This window comes from Elephas maximus, chromosome 27 (genome assembly GCF_024166365.1).
Source record: "Elephas maximus indicus isolate mEleMax1 chromosome 27, mEleMax1 primary haplotype, whole genome shotgun sequence".
Lineage (NCBI taxonomy): Eukaryota > Metazoa > Chordata > Mammalia > Proboscidea > Elephantidae > Elephas > Elephas maximus.
Genome location: NC_064845.1, coordinates 3,560,483 through 3,588,336, shown reverse-complemented (window position 1 = coordinate 3,588,336; position 27,854 = coordinate 3,560,483). Strand labels below are relative to the sequence as shown.

General features: G+C 44.6%; 1 protein-coding gene across 3 annotated transcripts in view; it reads left to right on the top strand.

The window, feature by feature from the left end:
• STAC (SH3 and cysteine rich domain) overlaps positions 1-27,854 on the top strand; it is a 135,245-nt gene that overhangs the window by 81,074 nt on the left and 26,317 nt on the right. For all 3 annotated transcript variants that reach the window (XM_049870908.1, XM_049870907.1, XM_049870909.1), the window contains exons 6-8: positions 5,173-5,251; positions 12,711-12,775; positions 14,381-14,469. In XM_049870908.1, coding sequence (XP_049726865.1) covers positions 5,173-5,251; positions 12,711-12,775; positions 14,381-14,469 — 233 coding nt within the window. The remainder of the gene's footprint in view (positions 1-5,172; positions 5,252-12,710; positions 12,776-14,380; positions 14,470-27,854) is intronic.

Below are 27,854 nucleotides of genomic sequence, written 5' to 3'. Positions count from 1 at the left end.
GCTTGAAAAACTAAGGAAGAGCTAACAAGGGACACTGGAAGCAACCCTAAAACCCTGAGAGATCTACACAGCACTTCATTTCTCATGTCCTAAGCTCCGGCACGAAGCCCTGGTGGTGAAGTGGTGAAGAGCTCAGCTGCTAATCAAAAGCTCGGTGGTTCAAATCCACCAGCCACTCCCTGGAAACCCTATGGGGCAGTTCTACCCTGTCCTACATGGTTGCTATGAGTCAGAACCAACTGGACAGCGACAGGTTCGGTTTTTCTGGTCTGAAGCAGTTCTCTGCATTGCCCTGTCCTTGCCCTGGTATGGCCTCTTCCTGTCTGCAAACAGCATCTCTCTGAGCTTCATGGTCTGGGTTGGATATCCCTTCCATGGGCTTCCATAGCAGCCAGTTTCTTAATTACAGTAATTTGCATATTGCTAGTAATTTTCACTTTTTCGTATCATTTTTCTCCCTCTTCTCCAGCCCTCTCCTCAACTAGATTGAGTGACTTGAATGCAGGGACTCTTTGTTCACATGTTTTTCTTACTTTTCTTTTTTTTTTTCACTATTGTACTTTAGATGAAGGTTTACAGAACAAACTTGCTTGTCATTAAACAATGACTAACATCTTTTTATTTCTCTTACCTTCTATTAGTGATTCTCAACCTTTGGTGGGTATCGGAATCCACTGGAGAGCTTGGTATATTAGAAAGGCCCAGGCGCTGTTTGACTTCAGCAAGCCTGGGCCCCTGTGCTGTTTATTAGCTCTGCAGGTGATTCCAATACACACGGAAGTTTCCAGACACTGGCCTATGAAATGCTGGCCCGTTGTAGATTCCCACGAACTGTGGTGAATGAACGGACCTACTCCTCAGCCAAACGCTCTTAATGTCTAAAAAGGGCCTGAGCTCTCAGTGAGTGAAATCAGTGGTTTCTAGCGTGTGGTCTCCTGATCAGCAGCATTCACTTCATCTGGGAGCTTGTTAGAAATGTGAACCCAGGTTTCTCACATCAGACTTACAGAATTAGGAAGTCTGGGCAGTGGGGTCCAGAAATCTGTTTTCACACCCCACCCCCGCCCACCCCCCCGTTCTCAGCCGCAACCAGGTGATCCCAGTGCTCACCAAAGTTTGAGAAACACTTAGTTAAATCAGGGATTTAAGCTTGTTTGTTCCCAGGGCGTCAGCCCTTGGCAACCGTCCTAGCCCTTGCCAACCCTCCTCTTTGATTCTCAGATTCCCCCTCACTGTGCCTTTTCTCTGTAAATACCTTTTGAATCACAAATCTCCAGTGGCCATCAGGCTGGATCTGAAGATGCTAAGCGTGACTCTAAGCCCACATGTGTGTCTTTTCTCAGGCCAGCGAGGAAGACCTTTGCTGCCCATGAGCTGCTGCCCCAAAAGCCACATAGTGCTGGCTCTCAGCCTACAGCCATCCACCCTTACATGTCAAGGCTTCTTGGAGATGCCACCGCTGGCCTGAAAGGAAAAGCACAAACAGCTGGCCGGAACAGAAAGACCTCTGTCCAATTTGACCCACAGACTAAGCAGGCCTTTTCCACATCTCTGGTGAAAGCCATTATATCCTCCCTCATTACCAGGGCAAACATCCCTCAGGCTTGTGTGAGGCTGGCGTTGGTGGAAAGGCAAATGAAAAGGCAACCCAGAGATGCAAGAGCCCAGAGGAAGCCCGGCAGAGATGGCCTTGACTCACAGTAAGCAGCTGTTCCTGCAGTTCTGAGTTCTGCTGAGCTCAGGACGAGGAGACGGCTTTGGAAACACTCCACCATGGTCAGTGAGCATCTCAGCCTCCACCTTTATGATGGATGCTAAGCAGCCAGCCAGTGAAAACCCTACGGAGCACAACAAACAGTTCGATCTGCAGCCTGGCTCAGGACCAGGCGGCATTTTGATCATTGCTCATGGGGTCGCCAAGAACCAGGGACAACCTCCACGGCATCTAACAGAAACATGCAGCAGTAAGACCACCAGGGGGACAGTTTGCTTTTGTTTCTAAAATAGCTTTATTTAGGGCTTTGGAGGCAAAAAGCATGGTTTTCTGAAGTCAGCAAGGGCCCATTCATCACAGTCCAGTTATACCGGCACTGGTACATCAGTGAATATTTCCTGGAGTTTTGCTCTCTGAAGGCATTGTTCTGTGAGCTGCAAGAGACAAAGACAAATCAAAATGTACATAAGTATCTGTCACTTCACTCTCCCCAGGGCCCAGCTTGCCTCAGTGGAAGAAAACAAACACAATTGATTGGTGCTTTAAAATGATTTTTTTTTCCTTCCTGCAGGGTCTGTTGGTAATGAACTTCAGCATCTTGCCATTCTTCTAGTGTTGTTATGTCCTAAAGCTAACATCACCCCACATGGCAAAGCTTTGTCCACAGGCTCGTTTCTGCCAGGGCTATAGAGGCGCTCTGTTGACGTTGTCAGGAAGCCACTGCCTCGCTGCTTCTAAACCGTTGTTTTCTTTAATGTGCTCTTCAAAGGTTCTGGAATATTTGATGTTCTGGCTGGATGGCTTTGGGAAGGCCAGGAGAAACCAAGTTCAAAAACTTTCAAGGAGTTGGTTGCAAGGAGTTGGTAATCTTCAGTTTCATAAGATTAATATAGATGAAGTTCTCTGCAAAGTAACTTTTGTGCAGAAATCATGAGCTTCAAAGGAGCAGGGAATGAGTGACTTAGAGGCCCTATGCCTTTTATTTTTCTTTCTTTCTGATGTGTCATGAAAGCAAGAATGGCTATAAAAAAAATCTTAAAGCTAAATTGTATATCTGATAAGATATAAATGTTGTGTGTCCTCGAGTCGATTCCGATTCATAGCTACATAGAACTAGAACTAGAACCATAGGACAGAGTAGAACTGCCCCGTAGGGTTTTCAAGGAGTGGCTGGTGGATTTGAACTGCCGACCTTTTGGTTAGCAACCTGAGCTCTTAACTGCTTCACCACCAGGGCTCCAAGCTATAAATAAATAGTTTTTAAAAATGTGGCTTTCCTCTGAGACCCCCTAGTTCCCATTTTGAAGAGGCTAGAGCAGCTGGCCCTTTGAAAAAGGCGTTCAGTGATGTGCTGATAAATGCTTAACCACAAGCTGGAGCAGGACCCTGATCTGCAGCATTCACCGATGTCCGTGGTGTAAATACTCCCACCGTGGCCAATTTCAAGCTACCTACATGATAGACACTGGACGCTCTCGCCAGACGGTGTGATCGGCTCCAGCACCACTGGATGAAGCACGCTGCTTGAAAGCATAGACTGCAGGGCCACCCCTGGGGCTCACAGCCCGGGTCCACTACTTCTGTCATGCGGGTCCTCTAGCAGAGCTGTTGACTCCCCCCGGGCTTCAGACTCCTATAGAAAAAATAGATGCATCATACGATTACGGAGTCGTGGTGGCGCGGTGGTTAAGACCTCGGCTGTTAACCAAAATGTCAGCAGTTCGAATCCACCAGCCACTCCTTGGAAACCCTATGGGGTAGTTCTGCTCTGTCCTATAGGGTCAATATAAGTCGGAATCAACTCGAGGGCAATGGGTTTGGTTTTAGTTCATATGATTACTATAAGGAATAAATGAGATCATACATATAAAGCACTTAAAAATAGCATGTAATAAATTATAAGTAACTGTTAGGTATTTGGAGCGCTGGTGGCACAGTGGTTAAGAGCTCAGCTGCTAACCAAAAGGTCGGCAGTTGGAATCTATCAGCCACTCCTTGGAAACCCTATGGGGCAGTTCTACTCTGTAGAGTAGAACTGGGTCGGTATGAGTCTGAATTGACTCGACGGCAATGAGTTTGGTTTGGTTTGGATTAGCTATTTAAAGTGCGGTTAGTCCGGGATGCTGCGAAGGGTTAATACGCTCAGCTGTTAACCGAAAGGCTGAAGGATCATGTCTACCCGTAAAGCCCCTCAGAAGAAAGGACTGGCTGAAGAGTCAGCCACTGAAAACCCCTTGGAGCACAGTTCTACTCTGACACATGGAGGGGGGCACCATGAGTAGGAGTAGACCCCATGGCCACTGGTTTAGTTTTATTATTACTAATGTCATCATTACTATTATCATTATTGTTATTTCTGTAACTGGAGTGGAAGAAAGATTATGACTTCTCTAGTAAAGAAAGAGTTTTTTTTTTAATTGATTTTTGCAGCAATTAAAACAGCATTTAACTCTTATCTAGGTAATCCATCCCTTAATTGCACATCTCATTCTCTGTTATTAATATTTTTTTAAATCATCTATAGGAAGAGCTATAGTTTTACTGAGACCTTTTTTTTTTTAGCGATAGGGCGTGAGCAGTAATTCTGACCCCTCTCCGTTGCCTGTTCCTGGGAAGAGGCCGACACGTAGCCTGTATGTCTAGGCATCTCTTCAGTGCTGGCCAGTCACCCGTCTCTGCCAAGCCCTGTGCCTGGCATGCACACTTGAAGGGAGAGGCACAGTGCCCACAAGGGAACACACAGCCTCTCTGAAATTAGCCAAGCAGAAAAGACAGCAACAATTGAATTCTCAAGACAGGGTCATGCGGATTCTGCCTTCGTTCTTCTACTGACATCAAAAATCTCTGCTCGCAGTGGAGAAAGAAGAATGTCAAAGACGCAAGGAAAAGCTTAGTCTAAAGGACTAATGGACCACAACTACCACAGCCTCCACTAGACTGAGTCCAGCACAACTAGATGGCACCCGGCTACCACCACCGGCTGCTCTGACAGGGATCACAATAAAGGGTCCCGGACAGAGCTGGAGAAAAATGTAGAGCAAAAATTCTAACTCACGAAAAAAGGTCAGACTTACTCGTCTGACAGACTGGAGAAACCCCGAGAATATGGCCCCCAGACACCCTTTTAGCTCGGAAATGAAGTCACTCCTGAGATTAGACAGGCTCATAAAACAAAATGAAACTAAAGGGGTACACCAGCCCAGGGGTAAGGAGAAGAAGGCAGGAGGGGACAGGAAAGCTGGTAACAGGGAACGCAAGGTCAAGAAGGGGAGAGTACTGACATGTCGTGGGGTTGGCAACCAATGTTACCAAACAATATGTGCATTAATTGTTTAATGAAAACTTGTTTGCTCTGTAAACCTTCATCTAAAATACAATAGAAAAAAAAAAAAAGCTCTGCTCTCCTGGCCCACTGATAGAATCTTGCTCATTCTACCTTGTTTCTTCTTCTCTCCCAGACATCAGACCTTGTGGAGGTTCCAGAAGAAGCTGACGGGCCAGGAGGTGGATGCGACCCAAGGAAACGCAGCAACAGTGGTGAGTGAGGGAGCCTAGAGTCAGGCGTCATCCCAGCACCGGTGTGAACCCCACTAACCATCAGGGTCAGCCGTGAGCAAAGTCGACTTCTCTCACTGTGGTGTTCAAGCTGGGCAAGTGTTTGGTGTTCTGGAGGGGAACTGGTCCTAGCTTGTAGTCAGTTTCAGTGATTTGAACACAGTATTCTCAATCTGACTCTTGATTTCTCATGCTTTGTAGACTTAGCTCTAGAACTTCTTGTTAAGGCATCGTTTTCTCCACTGACCTGGGTTAGATTAGCAAATCGTACCACCCAAAAAAGAAAAAAAACAACCCGATGCCGTCAAGTTGATTCCAACTCATAGCAACCCTATAGGACAGAGTAGAGCTGCCCTGTAGGGTTTCCAAGAAGTGGCTGGTGGATTCAAACTGCCCACATTTTGGTTAGCAGCCTAGCTCTTAACCACTGGGCCACTAGGGCTCCAAACTGTACCACAGAGAGGCTAACTGATGCTACACCAGAGGTAACTGCAAACGGGTGGGAGCGAAGCCAATTAGGGGAGTGTGGACCTCACGCCAGGCTCCTTCCCCCGCGGAGATCACTAAGATGCGAAAACTGATGTGCACGATCCAGCCAAATGTTCTTTATTATCATTATTTAACTTTATAATAGGACCAGGCAATGGTTCGTTCTGTCATACATGAGGTTGCCATGAGTCAGAGCCAACTTGATGGCAACTAACAACAACGACCTTATGATAATTTGAAGCCCTTGTTAAGATAACTTAGAAAATAGTCATTAAATTCTGATTACATGCTTGTGCTTGCTAACATTTAGAAAGAACTACCTCTTAAACCAGGGCCTAAAGAAACCTCATAACCGAGCCCCTATTCACTGCATTCTTGCCGAGCCTTTTTGACCTCAACAACTACATAATATTCACTCATGAATCCAAAGCACATTCATTAAGCACGCACTAAACCCCATGGGGCAGCTCCACCCTGTCCTGTAGGGTCACCGTGAGTCCGCATCGACTCAGCAGCAGCAGGTTTGGTGTGGATTTTGGTATCACCAGCAAAACTTAGTAGGTCCCAGAAGCTGTCTTCAGGTCACTCAGAGCCTAGTGAGGTTGCAGCTCCTGACTCGGGCTGTTCATCTGGGCCAAATGCATTCTCCAGGCAGGAGTCATCCCCCCAGCTTTCGCCCCTGCGACTCGAAGCACAAAGACACGCTGCCGTGGAGAGATCTTCCACCTGCCCACCTGCCCTTGCCTCTCCCAGACGGGAGGAAAGCAGAAGTTCCACATTGAACACTGTAGCTGCTTTCTTGTGGAGTCCCTGCGTGGTGTGAATGCTTACGTGCTTGGGGGCTTACCGAAAGATTGGCAGTTCCAACCCATCCAGAGGTACCTGAGAAGGAAGGCCATGAAGACCCTGTGGACTGCAGTTCTACTCTGACAGCAAGGGGTCCCCATGAGTCAGAATCAGCTGGACTGCAACTGGTTTGGTTTTTGTAGGATTTTGGTTTTTTGGTTTTTTCGGTCAGGCTGTCTTACAAGGTAGCACGTCTGCTTCCTTTGCTCCAGGAATTCATTTTTGCCTCTTCTCTAGTGAGGACTGTGGCTGTGTGATTCCCACAAGGCAGCATGTTCTTAGCTTCCCCCTACGACTCTGCTTCCTAAATAAATGCCCGTGTTCACCATGGCCCCCTCCTTGCCAAGCCCGCACACATCAGTTAAAGCTCACTGCGAGGGTAAGGATTCTTCAGGATCGCGTGGGGAAAACTGCGCTTTTAGATCGATGCAAACATGGGTTGAGCACTTAGCAAGCAGTGCCATTGGGGTGACAAGTCAGAGAGTGCTGGTCGCCAGGCAGAGCCTCACAGCAGGGCAATCCCAGGCAGAGCCTCACAGCCGGGCAATCACCTGGCAGGGCCGTCCAGCCCAAGTCTGCCCAGTGTTGCAGAGCCAGCAACTGAATTGGTCAGCACCCCCAGAGTTCCTCAGGGCCTGAGGACCTAACTCCCCAGAGAATGGCGTGTAAAACAGAGTCGCCGTTTTAATTCTTCAGCTCTGGTCAGTCTCTCGGTCCCCAGAGTCTGGCTTCTGCCTTCATCCTTCCCCCGATGCCCTTATCATCAGCATCACTGATGGCCTCCTTCCCACTAGCAGCACTGGGGCAGATGAGGTCCTTGGTCCATCCTTGTTCTGGAGCCCGACTGCCAGATCCTGTGCCCTGGAACAGTGACCTAGTCTCTCTCCGCCTCAGACACCTCATCTCCAAAGTGAAGATAAGAACAACACTGAATCCATAGCTCATTGTGATCTTTAGATGAGAGAATAGATATAAATACCATCCACACATTGATGACTTCCAGCTTCATCTCCAGCAGAGGAAAGGGGTCGCACAGAAAGGGGAGAAGATATATGAAGACAATTTCACTCGAGGCCAAAGTCTGTGGTACTGTTTGACCACAGAGGGGGAAGGTTGCATCTTGCCATGGGGATTATCCCAGCTTCCTGAAGGAGGTGATATCTGAACTTGGCCTTAACACATGAGTGAGTTCATACAGGCAGATATGGGTGGGGACAGGGGAGGAGCTGAACATTCCAGCATCAGAAATAGCATGAAGGGGAGACTACAGTGGAATCAGAAACGTGGAAGGCATTTGTCAAAAAGAAGGGCAAATGGTGTGATGGGGCTGGAGCTTGCGCTCCTGTGAGGACAAGGGTTGGAAAGGAGAGGTCGATCCCAGAGTCTGATAGCACAGCTTGTGCTGCTGAAAAGACTTCCTCATTGAATGTGACATAGTCCTCGCCGCCTGCTGATTCCAGCTCTCTTGATGCTGTTGGGCACCCATTCCTTTAGTAGTGATGGCCTCTATTTGACCTGGGAGTTTCGTCTCTCTAAAAGGCGGTCTTAATAGGATTTTACGTTGCTAAGAGTCATATTCAGGAACCATCGATGTGAAACATGGCTATATTAGTAAAAGTCATCATGAGGTCATAGAGAGTCAGAGATTCAGCTTAGAGCCTCACTGCTCCACGTGTGGCCCTTGTACCAGCAGCCTGGGTATCAACTGGGAGCCTGCTAAAAATGCAGAATCTGACCTGCAGGGTCAGAATCTGCATAGCTCATATAATTCCATAATGCATATGCTTGTCGAAGTTTGAAAAGTAGGATTAAGATCATGTAGTCCAACCTGCTTCCATCCAACACACACACACACTACATACCGTACAGATAAGGAAACTGAGGCACAGGGTAATTTACTCCAAGATGACAGTTGATTATTTGCTGTCTCTTTTATGTTAAACTGCAAGAAATGTAGAAGCATCTTCAGAGCCTCATTCAAAGAGATCTGTTGAAAGAACTTAGCAAGCAAGAAGCCTCTAAAAAACTTTGGAGATCTATTAATAATTCCTATAATCAGCAATGGCTTTCTTTACCATGATGCCCACTTAGAAGCTAAGGGGATTAATTATGCAGCAGTTGGCTTCAAAACATTTTCCTTTGATTGGTTTTAATCCAATGTCCACGCCACTTGAGAAGCAACGTAGAGAAAACGCACTGCGTGTGTGGTCCAAGTTCCCCTGCTCTTCTCCCACCTGTGCAGGCAGGGGGCTTCCTCCTGGGAAGCAGTGCCCTGGATTCCAGTCACAACTGGTTCAGCATTACATGTTTATGTCCTAGAAAAGACGCAGTGTTTACAGAGATCATTTCTGCCAGCCAGGCGGATCTCTTAGCACTATATTGGACAATATTCTATTGGGAGCTGTAGGGTTTTCATTGGCTAGTTATCAGCAGCAGATGGCCAGGCCTTTCTTCCTAGTCTGTCTTCGTCTGGAAGCTCTGCCAAATCCTACGCACCACGGGTTACCCTGCTGGTATTTGAAATACTGGTGATGTAGCTTCTAGCATCACAGCATCACAACAACACGCAAGCCAACACAGTGTGACAACTGACAGGTGGTGGATAGCCGCCTCAGAACAGGGCGAAGCTCCTACTAATTTTGTCACTGCTGAGAGAGCAGTCACTGCTTATGAGACATCTTGGGAAGGTCTGTTTCCGGTTGTTGTTTTCAGTACTACTTGGGGATACATCATGAATAAACATGAGAAAGTTGTTGTCTTCACCTTTAGCTCAACTGCTAGGGACTTCTCTCCTAGCCAAGTGACAAGCAAAGGAAGCAGTAAAATCTAGGGGCTGCTTATTTCAGCTGGAAATGCCGAATGCCAGTGTTACTGGCTGCCTTCAATAATTGCGTCTCCGCATAGCTCTATGGGACCATAGTCTTCTGGAAGAGAAGCAAAGGGAACAGAACACAAGCAATACAAATTCCTAGAAATATTCTTCAAAAAAAAAGGCTGGGTATTTCACATCCACTGAGGATGTAACAAAACTCAGTATTATCTTGATTTGCACTGAAGCCATTTTGCCCCAAGAGAAAAGCTCAGATTTGGTAAATTTAGCCTTACCTTTGACATGCACAAATTCTGTGTCCCAAATTTTCAAGTTGTCACTGAAAAAAAAGGAAGCAGATATTTTAATGGCACAATTCACTGTTGGCAGATGCCCCTGGTTCTTGCCCCCCTCCAGCAGACAGTTCCTAAATTACAGATGCAAATGTGTGTGGTGTGTTTCTGCAACATACAGCTAGTATCCAGGCCAGACAAAGGTCTTTTGAAATCATAGGCAGTTCCCTTGCAGCAATGTGGAGGGCTGGGTATTCAGAGAAATTTCTCCCAGTTTAGCACTCCTAAAACAGCTAGGAAAAAAAGAATTAAAAATAAATAATGAACTGGCAGCAAAGTAATGCAACTGCTTGGAAGTTAGAAACGACAATAAAGTGTGAATCCAGAGACCTAACCAGGTGAGGGCCACTTTCCTGGGGGCTCAACTTAGGTAATCATAGTCCCTGTGCATGGGCAATGGAGGACAGATCCTGGGGGGTAAGCAGAGCAATAGGTTAGATGAGAGGCCCTTTGGAAAACTGATGATATCCCAAGAGCCATCCTCAGTGGGAAGTAGATGAGAAGTGCCCTGCAGAGGAATTTGGTAAAGTAAAATGCCTGTATTGGCCTTGACTCAGGTGGAGAAGAAAAGAAGAGCTGGGAGGGAGAAGACAGGAAGGGAGGGAGGGAAAGTGAGAGAGAGAAAGACAAGGGGAAACAGAAGGAGGGGAGAGAGGGAGGGAGGGAGGGAGGGAGGAAGGAGAATCTTCTTACGTGGGTTTAGGGCTTAAATTTATACTACTTGTATGAACAAAGTGAAACAACCTGAAAATTTAAAGTGAACCAGAGGTGATAAAATCACCAGGCAGAAGCAATGCAAACCTTCTCTGGAGGAAGAGAATTTAAACCCAAACCTCAAAAATGTCCAACAAATGAACTTTCAAAGAACATAAGCTAACAATCAAAATTCACCAAACACACCAGAAAATGAGCCACCATAAGTGAGAGTTAACAGAAACAACCAATTTTACAGTCATAGTCTCAGAGGCTGTACATATTGGAATTATCTAATAAATACATAATTATATGTAAGGAGCCCTCGTGGTGCAAGGGTTAAGGGATTGGCTACTAACCAAAAGGTTGGCAGTTCGAACTCACCCAGTGGCTCTGCAGGAAAGAGACCTAGTGGTCTAATCCCATAAAGATTACAGTCTAGAAAACCCTACGGGGCAGCTCTACTCTGCCACGTGGGGTCTCTGTGAGTCAGAATCAACTCAATGGCATCGAACAACAATGACACCATAGTTATATATGCTTAAAACTGTTTAAAATAGGCTAGAAAATGTGACAAAGGAACAATACACTATCAAAATTGAACAAATTTGAAGAATAAAATAGAATTTCTAGAAATTCAAAAAATAATAAAAATCTGATTGATAGGTTTAACCACACATTAGACATAGCTGAAGACAGAATTAGTATCAGGGAGTTTAGGCAGGGAGACAAAGCAACGGGCTACGTGAGAGACACAGCAGGTGAATGAGAAGGTCCAACAAGCATCTAATTGACATTTTTAACCATAAACAAGAATTTTCTATGAAGATTCTCTTTGCATCCATTCAAATAGTCAATATTCTTTTAGAAGTATCCAGTTTTATACTTACGGAACTGAATATTGGGAGGATTTCAGATAGTCACGTAGTACCAGGGAAAAGTGTTGCTGGTCCCTACTCTTTTTAAAATGATAAACACCAAGCTGAGAGGCCAAAGACTGAAGCAGACAAAGCCCATGATGGGACCTTCATTTTCCACCGACCCACAAACCAGAGCTCCTCCAGCAGCTGCAAGCTGGCTTCCCAGGGATAATGGAGTTGCATCCTTAGGCCCTGGAACTATCAACTGCAAAACATAGATATTGAATAAGCATTGTACTTTTACAGGGGCTCTTGTTCTGAAGCATGTTTTCTGAATTGTGGAGTTAATGGGCCTATTTTAAGGGCAGTGGAGATTGTGACTACATTAACCGAAATAGATTCTAGAACTTTCCATGGCATGTTTCCCTTCCTCTGTTTATATTTCCTTGATAATTTGAAGGGAAATCAAGGGGCAGAATAAAGTGGCAATGTGTTATTTTAAAATGTTAGGTTAATATAGACACCACGATTCTACTATATAAGCACAGAGATATTTGCCACATTTTTCTTTAAGGAATATATGTGCAGCGTAATGATAAGGCTATTGGTCATAGTGGTAGATATGGCTGATCAAGGTAGCTAAGGCAGAGCCCCTCAGTGAGCTGCCATAGCTGTGTATGTGGGCAGTGAAAATTCCTTGCCCAGGTTGAGAAGACTTGTTCTTCAGTGAAGGGCACAGAGTGGCTGTTATAAATGCAGAAAGAAGAGAATTATACATTCCAAGAGCAAATTAAAAGAAAACCACTGCATTATATTTCATTCCAAATAATAGCCCCAGTCCACTGACAATAACAGATCAAGGAAATATTGAAGCTTAAAACTAAGGCTTTAATCTGCAAAATAGAATATAGCTATCATTAAGAAACAAGAATGAAGATGTTGAATATAGATAAAAGAATCTGGCATTTAGAAAAGGTAATTCCAATGCACTTGAATTGGGTCATGTCTCACCCACCATCCCATTAACAACTGATTCAGTACCTTCAGCAAAGACGGCCAATACGGCGTCTGCTCATGAGAAGAACACTGCCCAGTGAGGCCAGGTGTTGGGCACATGATTACCAAGCAGTGCAGGGGGATGTGTGCTGGTCTGGAGGCATGAACAGGGTGGTGGGAGCACAAAGAAGGTGGGCAGAGTATCCACAGCGAGGCAGGGGAAGCATCACCTAGAAGGTGACCTGTAGGCTGGATCACAAAGGATGAGGAAAAGGCAAGGCACAGCAAGGTAAACGCTTTGGCACGTGGAATAGATAAAATGACATATTTCAGGCACGTTTCCCGAACGTGGTGACTGGATTCATGAAGCTCCTGATTTCTCTTGTCTCCTTCAGTGTTTACGTATCCAGAAAATGGCACTGACGATTTCAGAGACCAAGCAAAGAACATAAACCACCAGGTAATTATGGATGTCACAGAAGACAGACCCAGACAGGAGACTGCAGGTCGCGACTCAAGTGGGTCATGAAATCAATTCGGAGGGCTCCAGCCTAGCATCTTTAAAGAATAGATAGGATAATTTGCAAAGCATACCGTAGCATGGATAGCATGGAATAGAACAAAAATGTCACAGTGTGTCCAAGGTCGTAAGGGTATGTATTGTTCTGAGTTAACTTTTGTTTCAGTTATCTACGTTATATACAAGTTAGTATATGTTACAAAATGTGTCAAGTATTTAATTCTCTAATATGATTATATTTTATAATACTTAAGTATATATTTATAATCTTTATACGTTCATTTATATATGTATAGATATTATTAGAATAGGATAGGATACATGGAGCAGAATAGAACAGAATCGTATAGCATAGGACATCTGAGCCTTGAATAGCAAAGCAAAGAATGGAATAGATAGGAAAATAGCAAAGTGCATCGTAGGTAAAAAGGATACATGGAGGTGTGTTCAACTTTTGTTTATGTTTTATAGATATAGAGCATATTTTAATTCTTTTTATTGTATTTAAATATATTGTACAATTATATATTACATAGTATGTAATATAATTTTAAGTGTATTATAGAAATTATGAAGTGTAAAAATTTATGTAGCACTAACATTTGTTTGATGAATAGATAATATTTGTATAGCTCTTACATTACTACAGACATATGTATAGCTGTTTTTTAGTCTGTAAATTAGGAACAACAATAGGACCTACCCCACAGGGTCACTGTGAGGCTGGAGTGAGATGATACGTGTACCGTGATGCTTTGGCACACGGTACATGGTAAGCTGTCAAAAGCAGTAGCTTTTATTATCATCCCCAAGGTTTAATAGCCAGTAAATGGCAGTGCCATGATATAAATTAAATCAGTGTGATGCCTAACTCTATACTTTTTCTACAACATGAATGGATTGCCAGATTCATGTACCTGGGTCCCTTTGATATGCTAGGTACCAAAATTTAGGCGAACTGGAAACCCTGATGGCATAGTGGTTAAGTGCTACGGCTGCTAACCAAAAGGTCAGCAGTTCGAATCTACCAGGTGCTCCTTGGAAACTCTATGGGTTAGTCCTACTCTGTCCTATAGGGTCACTGTAAATTGGAATTGCCTCGACGGCAAAGGGTTTGGGGTTTTTTTTTTTTTTTTTGGTGGTAAAAAGTCAGTTTTAGGGAGTAGGAGTTATTTACTACTACTGATGTGTCCCGCTTTTTATGGAGAGAATATTCCCATTTCTGGGGCCAAACCCGTATCATTTTCATGAACAATTATATTAAAAAAAAAAAAAAACACTTTTATTTGAAAAAAATTGTAGAATTTCTGAGGAAGAGTTCCAAATAATTGTTTTCAAATGGTTTGAAATGGAATCAAATTCAGCTAAGAAATGAAAAATAAACCTAAGATTGAAAGAAAACCTTTAATGATGGTTAGATTTTTTAACACTTAAGATCCTGTCCACTGAAATTATATAAACTTTTTCGCTTTCCGTTTTCTCTCTTTCATCTCTCCATTTCTTCCTTCTTGTTTCTCTCATTTTTTCTTTTATTTTCTCTTTCAGGAACCTCTTTCCAAAGACACATTACAGATGAACACCTACGTTGCCTTGTACAAATTCGTACCACAGGAGAACGAAGATTTGGAAATGAGGTAAAAGCATTTTTTTAAGGAAAAAGAAAAAGAATGAAATAAAGAAAACCTAAAGTCAATGTTTTTTCCATGTGAAAAAAACATTCAATTTGTACCACTTCCTAACACTTTAGAACAGTGGTTCTCAAACTTTAGCCTACATTCAGATGACCTGGAAGTCTTGTGAAAAACACAGATTGCTGGGTCCTGTCCTCAGACTTTCTCGTTCAGTAGGACTGGGGTGAGACTTGAGAATTTCCCTGTCTGCTAGGCTTGCGGGTGGGGCTGATGCTGGTGGTCTCAGGACCACACTTTGAGAAGCATTGCCTTAGTCCATGACCAACAGAACTGCTAATGGAAGCTTTCAGGAAGTCAACCTTCGTCAAATGCACTTGGCATCCTGTGGGTTCTAACATGAAATCAAATTCAAATGTATCTAATCCCCAAATTAACATTGATTAAGGAATCAAACTCAAACTCCCAAGGTCAACTAAAAAAAAAAAAACCAAACCCAGTGCCATCGAGTCGATTCAAGGTCAACTAAGGGCCATCCCAGTACATGGTAATCAAAACATTGAGGAGGATGAGGTGAGTTTTGTGACACTAACGTGATCTGAACCTTTCTCTTGAACCCAGCTTGAGGTTCTTTGTGTGTTTTGGGTGGTTAAGCAGGAGTCGGTCCTGAGTTCAGACCCTATTTGCTGTTGTTACCGAACCCGGGAAGGTAGATCCTTGCTCAGCACACTCAGACTTGGCAGTGATCTGGACACCAGTCGTTAAGAAAGAGAAAGTAACTTTATTGCAATGTGCAGAGCAAGTTGCCAGGAGGAAGTTCCTCAGATCCGACTCTCCAAGCTACGGGGAAGCAGGGCTTATATGTGATTTGGGCAGCAAGATGGCAGCCTCGCAGGTGTACTGAGGAGGGAAAATTCTGGAAGGCGGCTAGGAAACAGGAGGTGACTTGGTTCTTGTCAGACTTCTCGCTTCGGAATAGGGCCCAGGTGATGATGTTCCTTCTGATTAATTCCACCAGTGGCTGCATCCTCTGTTGAGGTCGATTAGCAGTCACAGCTGGCCCTTCTGTATGTGTGGGGTGGGCCAAATCTGGCTGGGGCTAGTTTATAGACTAATGGAAATTCACGGGCATTAGTAGGGTCAGGTTCACTCTGTGACCTTAAGCAAGTTATAAACATCTCATTACTCTGATTTCCTTATTTGTAAAAGAATAATAACGGCTTATTCCCCTTAAGGTTCGTGAGGATGAAGTGAGTAAAGCACGTAGCTCAATGCCTTTCTTAGTTACCTAGGCCTGCTGTCACAAATTACACTGCGAGTGGGTTGCCTTTAAAAGCAGGAGTTTATTTTCTCACGGTTCAGACAGCTGAAAGTCTGAGTTCAGGGCATGGCTCTCGGGGAAGGACCTTCTTTGCCTACTTCAGCTTCTAGTAGTTGCCAGCAATCCTTGGCATTCCTGGGCTTGTAGAGGCATCTGCCGTGTTTGGCTGTCTTCATAAGGAGTTTTTTGTGTCTGTTCTGCTCTTTTCATAACTCAGAGGTGATACAGTTTAGGACCCACCCCACTCTGGTATGACCTCTTTAACATAACAAAAGAAAACCCTATTTCCAAACATCACATCCATAACTACAGGGGTCAGGACTTCAATACATATTTGGGGGGGGGGCGGGGGGACACAGTTCAATCCACAACAGTGCCTAATTGTAAACACTCAGTACCAAAAAAAAACCAAACCCAGTGCTGTCGAGTCGATTCCGACTCATAGCGACCCTATAGGACAGGGTAGAACTGCCCCATAGAGTTTCCAAGAAGCACCTGGTAGATTTGAACTGCCAACCCTTTGGTTAGCAGCCATAGCACTTAACCACTATGCCACCAGGGTTTCCAAAGGCTCAGTAAATGGTAGTTATTACGAATTTTATGAATGTGGTGCTCATTGGCTTCCCTCAAGGAAATAGCTTTGCTTCTTTCCTCCATTCCTGATCCCAAAACATAAATCATCTCTGGAGAGAGCTTTGGCATTTTCCAGCCTTAAAGCAGAATAGAAGAGGCTTGCTTTTACAGGTTGGTTATTTCCCCTCTTAAAAAGAATAGAGAGATAATTAGCGTTGAAAACAATTTAAATCCTAGAGCACTGGGGAAATAACCTCCATTTTGGGGTGGACTGGGTGGGTCCCCTTGTCTGAAGGAGCCCTGGTAGTCCAAACGGTTAAGCTTGGCTGCTAACCTAAAAGTTTGTGGTTCAAACCCACACAGCAGCTCCACAGAAGAAAGAGCTGGTAATCTGCTCCCATAATGATTACAGCCTAGAAGACCCTAGGGCGCAGTTCTACCCTGTCACATAGGGTCACTAGGAGTTGAAACCAGCTTGATGGCACCCAGTAACAGTCACCACTCGTCTGAATGCCATGCAGACTAAATTATCAATCGCCAGTCATTCCTTTCAGATGGCTTCTAGAAGGCCTTGCCTCTCCAGCCTGCAGGTGTTGGGGTTTCTCTGCATCCTAAGGTGTGTGCCGTTTCCAGGTATGGTCTTTCTCACACTTGCCTGAATATCCTCTCCTGCTTAGTGATATCAGCCCTCTCCTCTACTTTCCTGAAAGCCCCTAAAAAGGAGCGAGCCGGAGGACCTCATATCACCAAAGGAGCAAAGCACGTCCTTTGGACACGGGGTGCCTGTGCCTCAGAAGCTCCTTGACCAGGGAAAGATTGAGGACAAGGACCTTGCTCCAGAGCCAACAGAGAGAGAAAGCCTTCCCCTGGAGCTGACACCCTGAATTTGTCTTGTAGCCTACTAAACTGTGAGAGAATAAACTCTTCTTCGTTAAAGCCAAAAAAATAAAATAAAGGAGAGAGTTGCTGAGAAGCTCTGGTTGGACCCTTTTCCCAGGTTCCATGTGCCATCAGGGTCAAGCTCAGCAGCTCGGTTGCCCCTCCAGGTGGGTGCAGCAACCAGGTGGACAGAGAGCCTTAGAGCAGATCCGTTCATCCTGCCTGCCGGGGTCTGGCAGCTCCCCCTGGCTCACACCCCAAGGGCAGCTCTGTTTTAATATTAGTTTGAGGTCTGCTTCCAAAGATTCTCAGGCATTTTCAGGGCAGATTCATGGCCTGAATCCTGGCTCCTTAGTTTTGTTCAGACAATTAAGCCCTGGCACACCTGGGTTTTCTCCATCCTTGAGTAAGAATTGCCACACTGAACTCACTGGCCCTAGATGTCAACATTACTGGAAGAGGCCTGGCCTCGGTGTGGGAGGAGGGGATGGCATTTATCAAGTGAAGCCCTCGTCTGTCAGAGAGATGACAAGCCCTTGAGTCACAGCCTGCCCAGGAGTCATCTTGGGGATGGTGCCTTGCCTTCAGCAGATGGTCTTCTAACTTCTGATGAAGACAATGACGTATATTTACTTTGCAATGAGTATGAACAATGACGTATATTTACTTTGCAATGAGTATGGGATAATAATTCCAATATGCCGTAAGTACAAGTATTACAGCACCCTTGAGATTGTCATCAGGGTCTCTAGAATTTAACATTTCACAACTTCCTCTTATACAAGGAGCCCCTGGATGGCACACACGGTGAAATCACTCGACTACTAACTGAAAGGATGGCAGTTTGAACCCAGCCCAAAGTGCCTTAGAAGAAAGGCCTAGTGATCTGCTTCCAGAAGTTCCCAGGCTTGAAAACCCCATGCATTGCAGTTCTATTCTGCAACATATGTGGTCGCCACGAGTGGGGATCGACCCAACGGCAGCTGGTTTGGATTTTGGTTTCGTTTCCTATGGTCCAGATTCCACAGTCTTATATTAAAACATTGTTCTGAAGCCATTAGATGCAAAAAAAAAAAATTCCAGAGAAATACAGAGTGTTACCAGGGTACTGAGTAATGGTATCTCCCTACCTCTTGGTGGTAATAACTTTTTGTGCTTATTTTAGTTGGTTGCAGGCCATTAAGAGTCAAGATGTCTGGTCACGAATCAAACGTTTACAGTCTGCTTCAAGGCAAAGAGGGCTATTCATTCCCAGGAGGGAAATGTCTGCGTTACGTAGACTGCAAGATTGGAGTGATAAATCACACTTACATTTTTTTTGCTAAGAAATTGTAGGTTCCAATTTAAAAACAGGGCACTTGATTTAGAATGTGTAAGGCAATGCTTTGGGGATTTGATATAATTCCTTGAATGAACTGGTGCTTTGTGGGTTCGTTTTCCCTTCAAATCACAAGGTAGAGAAAAATCCCTTTTAATAAAATACTGCTCTTACCTGCAATCTGATCTAGGGAAGGACAGTGGATAGCATCCTCAGAAAGAGAACAAAGGAGATGAGGGGACAGAAAATGTGAGGAGTGTGGACTTGCGGGTGAAGAAGGCCAAAGTGGCAAAGCTCTCAGAGGCCAGAGCAGCATAAATCATCGCTTTCGCAAGTATTTGTTACATATCTGCTCAATGCTAGAGGAAGTAGGGGTCATTGGTGGTTCAGTGGTAGAATTCTCTCCTTCCATGCAGGAGACCTGGGTTCGATTCCCAAGGTACCTCATGTGCAGCCCCCACCCATCTGCCAGTGGAGTTTACGTGTTGCTATGATGCTTCCAGGCAAAGGCTAGGAAGAAAGCCTGGCAGTCTGCTTCTGAAAATCAGCCAGTAGAAACTCTGTGGATCACAGTGGTCCAGTGTCCAATCCTATTGTGCATGGGGTCGCCAAGAGTCCATGATAGCTAACAATAGCGATAATAGAGAAAGTTTTTCTGCCAAGGGCCCACAGTCCAGACTTCTCCACACACCTCTGGATTCCCATCTCTACCTGCCTACCTTACAGGTGGCACATAGCATAGCTCTACCCTCCCTCCCACAAACCTGCTCCTTAGGGAAAATGATGTCACCATCAGCCCAGCCCTCTAGCTAGCCACCAGGAAGGTTTCCCTTTACTTCATGCCCAAAATTAAATTGATGTTCAATTCCTGCTGGTTCTCTTTGCTTAAAATCTGCCCACTCCCACCTTCATCTCTCAGCAGGTCCTGCCTGGTCTCTGTATTTCCAGCCTTACCCCCACCCCTCCCTTCTGATCCATTATGGATTATGTGACCACAAGAGTGGACAAAATGGGGTTCACCTAAATGCTCGAGTCAGTCAGAACGGATTTAGATCTCAACTCCTCTACTTTCTAATATGGTACATCACCCAGTTTTCCGAACTTCAGTTTCTTCATCTTGAAAATAGGGATAATAAGGGCTGCCTTTTTAGGATGGCTGTGATTACATAACAACATCTGGTGTGTAGTAGAAGCTTAATAAGTGCTAGTTCCAACCAGTTGGATTTCATACTCCAGAAGTAGGTGCTTCCTGTTCAAAATTAAGAGATGAAAGAGACAGAGAAGAAAGGGAAGGAGAAGGGAAGGGAAGAGGGAGGATGAATATGATATCAGTGTGGACTCACTGAATATTTAAGAATAAAAAGTGTTTGAAGAGCTGTGAAAAGATATAATCTCGTGGGCATTGAAGTCAGAAGACCTGGATTCATGGTATAGCCAAGCCCCTCACTAGCTGTGTGAGCCCCATGATACATGGAAAATTTACACCAGCCATCCATGCCTCCACTTCCTCACTTCTAAAAGGAGATATCATTTTGTTTCCATTAGGTCTGGTCACAACGCACATATCTTTGCTTAAAACTCTCCAATATCCTACCATTGCTCTGAGGCAAAGAGCAGAATGTTTAAGGAACCTCAAGGCCCTGCGTGGTCTCATCCCTTGTAACCTCTGTGCTTTATCTTGGGCCACTGTTCCCCTCACTCCCTCTGCTGCTTCCACAGTGGCCTTCTTCCCTTCCCCAAAAGAACCACACTACCACCTGACAAGAGACTTTGCACAAATTCACCCTGCAGTCTGCTCCCCCCATTCTTCTACCCACTCCCACCCCCACCAAACACACACACACACTGTTCCAGCTGACAGTTCATTCATCTACTGGGTCTCCAATCAGAATCCCTCGATGGCATCAACTGTTAACATGCTCAGCTGCTAACTGAAAAAGTTGACAGTTCACATCCACCCAGAGGCACCACAGAAGAAAGGCCTGGTGTCCTTCTGAAAAATCAGCCATTGAAAACCCTACGGAGGACAATTCTACTCGGACACACATGGAGTCACCATGAGTCAGAGTCAACTTGACGGCAACTAGTTATTGGGTCTCAGATAAGATGTCGCTCGCTTCCTCAGTGAAGACTTTCCTGATACCCCCAATCTGGGTTGAATTCCTCTGCTCTCCACTTTCACGACACCACATTTCTTTACTTTACATCACTTAGGTTATATTTATACGTTTCTGGGGTTATTTGGCTAACGTCTACCTCCTCTGTAACCTCGAGCCATTATGTCCCTGGAATGTAGTACAGTTCTTAGGCCACGGTGGAAGCTTAATAAATACTTAATGACTGAGTGAATGAGTGAGTCCTGAGAGGATTGAATGAACTAATGCCGTACCTGGCATATGCAATGAGTAGGCAAATCACGTCCGTGACAAAACAGTAAAATCTCTAAGTGGAGAAGTGAACCAAGCTCAGAGGGGCTAGCCAGCGCCTGTTTCCTGGAGGAGGTGGGTCTTGAGTCCATGATGATTATCACTTATCAAGACAAAATTGTGGAAACAGAGACCAAGAACAGCCCATGGATCCATTCACCTATGTTGTTATCAGGTGCGGTCAAGTCTATTTTTGACTCATTGCAACCCCATGTGACAGAGTGGAGCTACCCCATGTGACAGAGTGGAGCTGCCCCATGGGGTTTTCTTGGCTGTAGTCTTTACGGAAACGGATCGCCAAGTTTTTCTCCCATGGAGCCTCTGGGTGGGTTTGAACTGCCAACCTATAGGTTAGCAGCTGAGCACTGAAGCACTGCACCACCAGGCTCCTCATTCTCATGTAACAATGGTTTATGGCAACTTGGAAGAAGCCCTAGTGAGCCTTTACTGAAGTACTGACAGTGAAGGGGCCTCAGAGCAGTGGAGGGCATGGTGCAGTCTGTTTATCCTTAGGGCAGTGGACACTCCTTCTCCTGAGAGTGCTGTGGTCCTGTCATTGGATGCACCCTACATAAAGGTAGAGGCTCCCCACAGCCTGTTCATGTGCTCCAGTTTCAGTGCAAAATAAGATTCTCTCATAAATCCATCTGCCATCACTGCTCCAAGCCACTGGAGCAGATAACAGACCACGATAATTCTCTATCTATCTACCGTCAGGGGCAGAGGGTAGAAGACAACAAGGTAGCAGGGAAGAAGAGAGAAATATCTAAGAGGCAGACAGGCCTGGATCTGCTTTCCAGCTCCGTCCCTTACGAGCTGCATCAGCTTGAGCAAACTGTCCAGTCTCTGAGTCTCAGTTTTCTCCTTCTTAGGGGTGCTGAGTATTAAATGAGAATGAGTACATAAAACGTGGGGGTTCGTGCTTAGTGCAGAGTGAGGTACACAGCTTATTTCAGCGGCCTTGTCTTTAGAATTTGCATCTCTTCCCAATGTTTCCTAGTCTCTGAACAGCCTCATCAGCTTTGCCTAAGGAAATGAGATGGGGGGATACAGTTAAAGGCTCTCTCTGACCTTTGAGCACATTCAGTGAGACTTCATCTCTTTGGTTCAGTGTTGTGGAGGCTGTGAAACTCTGCCTTCGTCCTCTGAGTAGGTTGCGTGGTTGTTGACATGACAGGCTGGACGTGTGGAATATTATCACTGACACCCAAGATGTGAGGCCACCATGCTTGGGGTCCCCAGATCATTGCTGATGGTCTGAGGTTTAATAATATTAAAAGGCACCCCCACCCAGGTTCCCTGTCAGGGTATAATGAGCTTGGGTACTGATAGAACTGCTGTTATTAAGGATTTCAGACAGTTTCCACCAATAACCCTTACCATCAAGTTTTGTCAAGAGCCTTGAAAACTTCATGTTCTAGAATGTTAAATAAATTCATGAGCAAAGCTCCTTAAACATAGCACTGGAAATATGAAATGCCAGAGAAGCCCACTGTAATCAGCATTGATGTCACTATCAGACGCTGCCTCAGGAGTTCTCAAAGGCTTCGTGTCAAATCTTCTCAACCAAGTACATGCGTGCGATGCAGGCGCGTGTGTGTGTGAGATAGACACCCTCATGTACACAGACTCCCACCCACACTCCCTCACACACAGACATACTCACACAAATTCACTCACACCCAGTCACACACTCACCCACAGACATTCACACTCACACACTCACACAAACTCAAACACACACATTCATCCAGGAGAGCACAGGTGCCCACACATACATCACCATCAGCAAGAGCTTCACAATGCAGGCTTACCTCTTCAATGAACATAAATTCTGCCCTTGACATTATAATATAACTGATCCCATTATCCTTACTGCTTTTGGATTCAGAAACCTACAAAACAGAGCCTAGGAGCCATCACTTAGTATTCACACCAAGGCACCTTTTTTAACCCCATAAGAATAAACTTTCAGTGTTGTTTAGTTACACAGCATGTAAATAATCAGCAGATATAAATAACTACGAGTAAACACAAACCCCTGAAACATCCCCCACTGCTGTCCAGTCAATTCTGACTCAGAGTGACCCTGTAGGACAGAGTAGAACCGCCCCATAGGGTTTCCAAGAAGCAGCCGGTGGATTCGAACTGCCAACCTTTTGGTTAGTAGCTGGGCTCTTAGCCACTGCCCCTGAAACGTCTTCAGGACTCTGAAGTAAAGGATTCCGGGGTAAATAAAAAACTTAAAGGTTCCGATGCATATTATAGTGATCTGATAATGCTTATTCCGAAGAAGTCATTTTAGCCTCCCACATCTAAGTCATTTTCATTTTTATTACCTCTCCCCAAACAGATTTATATGATAATGGTCCTTTTTCATAAAGGGAAAAGAAGAAGAGAAAATGAAGGGAAGAAAACAGAAAAGAAAAAAAGCTTTTGGGCCAAAAGGGTAAAAAGGGAACAGTTTTTCCAACATTGTTAAATTCTAAAAGAGAAACAAATTCCTTGCTGCTTCAGTATGTGTTAGAATACCTAAACATTGCGGGCTTCAAAGAAAAACATGTCTTCTTTTGTAATTCCAAATAAGGAAGTAGATTCATAAATCACCAGACTTTTGGAAGCAGTGAGTCTCAGGGAATTTCCACCAACAAGTTTCAATAAAAATTGGCAACCATTTGTCTCTTAGCTAATATCATAAGAAACTCTAGAGATGGCATGGTCTTAATTCAACTCTTTCTGGTTGTTTCAAAGCATCAATTGAAATTGAGTTTAAGTGACTTTTACCCTTGTATAGCTGTTTTCATCTACTTACCACTCATCATATGGTTATTGAGCATCTACTCTCTGCTGAGTGAACAATTCCCAGGCCCTGGTCTTCAGTTGGAGCCCTGATAGCACGGTGGTTAAGAGCTCAGCTGCTAACCAAAAGGTCGGCAGTACAAATCCACCAGCTGCTCCTTGGAAACCCTGTGGGGCAGTTCTACTCAGTCCCATAAGGTCACTATGAGTCAGAATGAACTCAACACCAACTAGTTTTTGGTTTGATCTTAAACAGAAGTCAAAAAAGAAGATGGAAAGGATACACAGAGTTGCTGTACCAAAAAGAATTGGTCAACATTCAGTCGTTTCAGGAGGTAGCATATGATCAAGAGCCAATAGGAAGAAGTCCAAGCTACACGGAAGGCCTTGGCAAAAAACAAGACACCAGGAATTGACAGAAAACCAATTGAGATGTTTCAGCAAGTGGATGCAATGCTAGAAGAGCTCACTCCTCTATGCCCAAGAAATTTGAAAGACAGCTACTGGCCAAACAACTGGAAGAGATCTATATATGTGTACATTCCAAAGAAAGGTGAGGCAATAGAATGCAGAAATTATCGAACAATATCATTAATATCACACACAAGTAAAATTTTGCTGAAGATCATTCAAAAGTGGTCGCAGCAGTACATCCATAGGGAACTGCCAGAAATTCAAGCCAGATTCAGAAGGGGATATAGAATGAGTAATATCATTGCTGATGTCAAATGGATCTTAGCTGAAAGTAGAGAATACCAGAAAGATGTTTAAATGTGTTTTATTGACTATGCAAAGGCATTCAACTGTGTGGAGCATAACAAATTATGAATAACATTGCAAGGAATGGGAATTCCAGAACACTTCATTGTGCTCACCAGGAACCTGTGCATAGATCAAGACATAGTCGTTTGAACAGAACGAGGGGATACCACGTGGTTTTAAATCAGAAAAGGTGTGCATCAGGGTTGTATCTTTTCAGTATATTTATTCAATCTATATGCTGTGCAGATAATCTGAGAAGCTGTACTATATGAAGAAGAACAAGGCATCAAGATTGGAGGAAGACTCATTAACAACCTGCGATATGCAGATGACACAACCTTGCTTGCTGAAAGTAAAGAGGACTTGAAGTATTTACTGATGAAGATCAAAGGCCACAGCCTTCAGTATGGATTGTACCTCAACATAAACAAAACAAAAATCCATACAACTGGACCAATAAGCAACATCATGATAAACGGAGAAAACATTGAAGTTGTTAAGGATGTCATTTTACTTGGATTCATAATCAATGCCCATGGAAGCAGCAGTCAAGAAATCAAATGACTTATTGCATTGGGTAAAATCTGCTGCAAAAGACCTCTTTAAAGTGCTGAAAAGCAAAGATGTCACTTTAAGGACTCAGGTGCCCCTGACCCAAGCCATAGTATTTTCAGTTGCCTCATATGCATGGAAAAGCTGGACAATGGATAGGGAAGACCAAAGAAGAACTGATGCAGTTAAGTTATGGTGTTGGTGAAGAATATTGAATATACCACGGACTGCCAAAAGAACAAACAAATCTGTCTTGGAAGAAGTACAGGAAGAACGCTCTTTAGAAGCAAGGATGACAAGACTTTGTCTCATGTACTTGGGATAAGTGATCAGGAGGGAATAATCCCTGGAGAAGGACATCATGCTTGGTATAGTAGAGGGTCAGCGAAAAAGAGGAAGACCCTCAACAAGATGGATTGACACAGTGGCTGCAACAATGGGCTCAAGCGTAACAATGGTTGTGAGGATGGCGCAGGACTGGACAGCGTTTCATTCTGTTGTACGTAGGGTTTCAGTGAGTTGGAACTGACTCAACAGCGCCTGACAGCAATGCTTTCTGCTGGGTGAACAATTCATAGGGCCTGGTCTTAGAATTCCCTGGGTGGTGCAAACAGTTAAAGTACTCGGCTGCTAACTGAAAGGTTGGTGGTTCGGGTCTACCCAGAGGCACCTCAGAAGGAAGACCTGGTGATCTACTTCTGAAAAATTAGCCATTGAAGACCCTAGAGAGCACAGCAATACCCAGACATACACGCGGTCACCATGAGTCAGCATCAACTCAATGGCAACCGGTTTGGTTTGGGGTCCTAAAGAGTTCAAGTTGTTGTGGGGCTGGTAACCAGTCACAATTTAGTGTGAGGGATGTTGGGGGGCAGGGGCGTCCAGGATGCCACAGCAGCAACCTTGGGAGGTCAGAGAGAGCTCTGCAGGAAGACAGCATCACAGCCAAGCGAAGTCTCCCAGAAAGAGGGGCATGGGTGCCTTTGAGGCCACATTGGTGAGCGGTCATTGTCTTCGCAGTGAGGAAGGTATAAGGAAAGAATGAGTGTAAATTGCAGAGCAAGAGGACTACTTTAAGAGCTCCCAGCTGGGGAAGAATGCAGACCTCATTTAGAAAGAGGTGGTAGAAAATCACTGCAGGGCAGGACCATACCCAGAGAACTGCGTTCGTTCCAGCCTTGATTCTGGAAAGACTATCTTAACTCGGTGATGCTTAGTGAATATACATGGGCTGTTAGGTTCGTTTTCCAGTGAGGCAATTTATGGTTCCTTATGAAGAAAATATTTCTTTATCTTTTGGGGAGATTTGGACTGCTCTGGAACTTTTACAAAGATAGCCAAAAGCAAACCCAGTTCCATTTAATCAATTTCAACTGTTAGCGACCATGTAAGCTATAGTAGAACTGCCCTATATAGGACAGAATAGAACTGCCCTATGTAGGACAGAGCAGAACTGCTCTATATAGGACAGACTAGAACTGCCCTATGTAGGACAGAGCAGAACTGCTCCATAAGGTTTCTAGTGAGTGGCTGATGGAATCAAACTGCCAACGTTTTGGTTAGTAGCCGTAGCTCTTATCCACTGTGCCACCGTGGCTCCAAAAGATAGAGGTCCTGGAAAAATACACCATTGTGTGCACAATTTGGGGATATTCACAGACCTGAAGCCCCCCCAGGGAAGTGACTTTGAAAAATGCCCCACGATGGGAAATTCGACAATGGATATTGACGATGATTGTACAACATGATTAGTGTGATTGGTTTTATCGAATTTTACACAGGAAAAATGCTGAACTGGCAATTGTCTGTGTTACCTGTATTTTTACAACCATAAAAAAAAAAAAGAAAAATGTCCTACAAATGTATATTCTTGGTAATGATCCTTTACTTGAAGCAGAGTTCTAGTCCCTACCACAGTCTCCACCGGACTGAGTCCAGTACAACTAGAAGGTGCCTGGCTACCACCACTGACTGCTCTGACAGGGATCACAATACAGGGTCCCGGATGGAGCTGGACAAAAACGCAGAACAAAAAAGACCAGACTTGCTAGTCTGACAGAGACTGGAGGAAGCCCGAAAATATGGCCCCCAGACACCCTTTTAACTGAGTACTGAAGTCACTGCTGAGGTTCACCCTTTAGTCAAAAGATTAGACAGGCCTTTTTTTTTATACACAGGCAGTAATACATGTAGCTCAACCACGTATACAAGACTAAATGGGCACACCAGCCCAGGGACAAGGACAGAAGGCAGGAGGGGACAGGAAAGCTGGACAAATAGAAACGGGGAAACCAAGGTCAAGAACTGGAGGGTGTTGACATGTCACAGGGCTGGCAACCAATGTCACAAAACAATACGTGCATTAATTGTTTAATGAGAAACTAATTTGCTCTGTAAGCCTTCACCTAAAGCACAATTAAAAAAAAAAGAAAAGAAATTCTGGTCCCTGTCTTCCAGGGATTTTCTAGCACGCCGTTGGCTCCGAGTCAGCGCAGTTGCAGGGGCTGAGGCCTTGTCCAGGGGTCTGAGGCTCTGGAGGCTTCTCAGTAACTGTACAGCCCTCTATAAGGGCGCATGCTTTCCTTTAATGGAGATGGCGACTTCTGACAGAAAACAGGGAGGTACTGCAGAATTTTGAAAACGAGACAGGACAAGCCCTCAGTTATCCAGAGGAGAGACTCAGCAGGGTAAGGGGAACAAATGCAAACTCATTAAATCTTGCCTCCCCATGGGCCAGAACTCTTCTACCTCATTGTCCTAC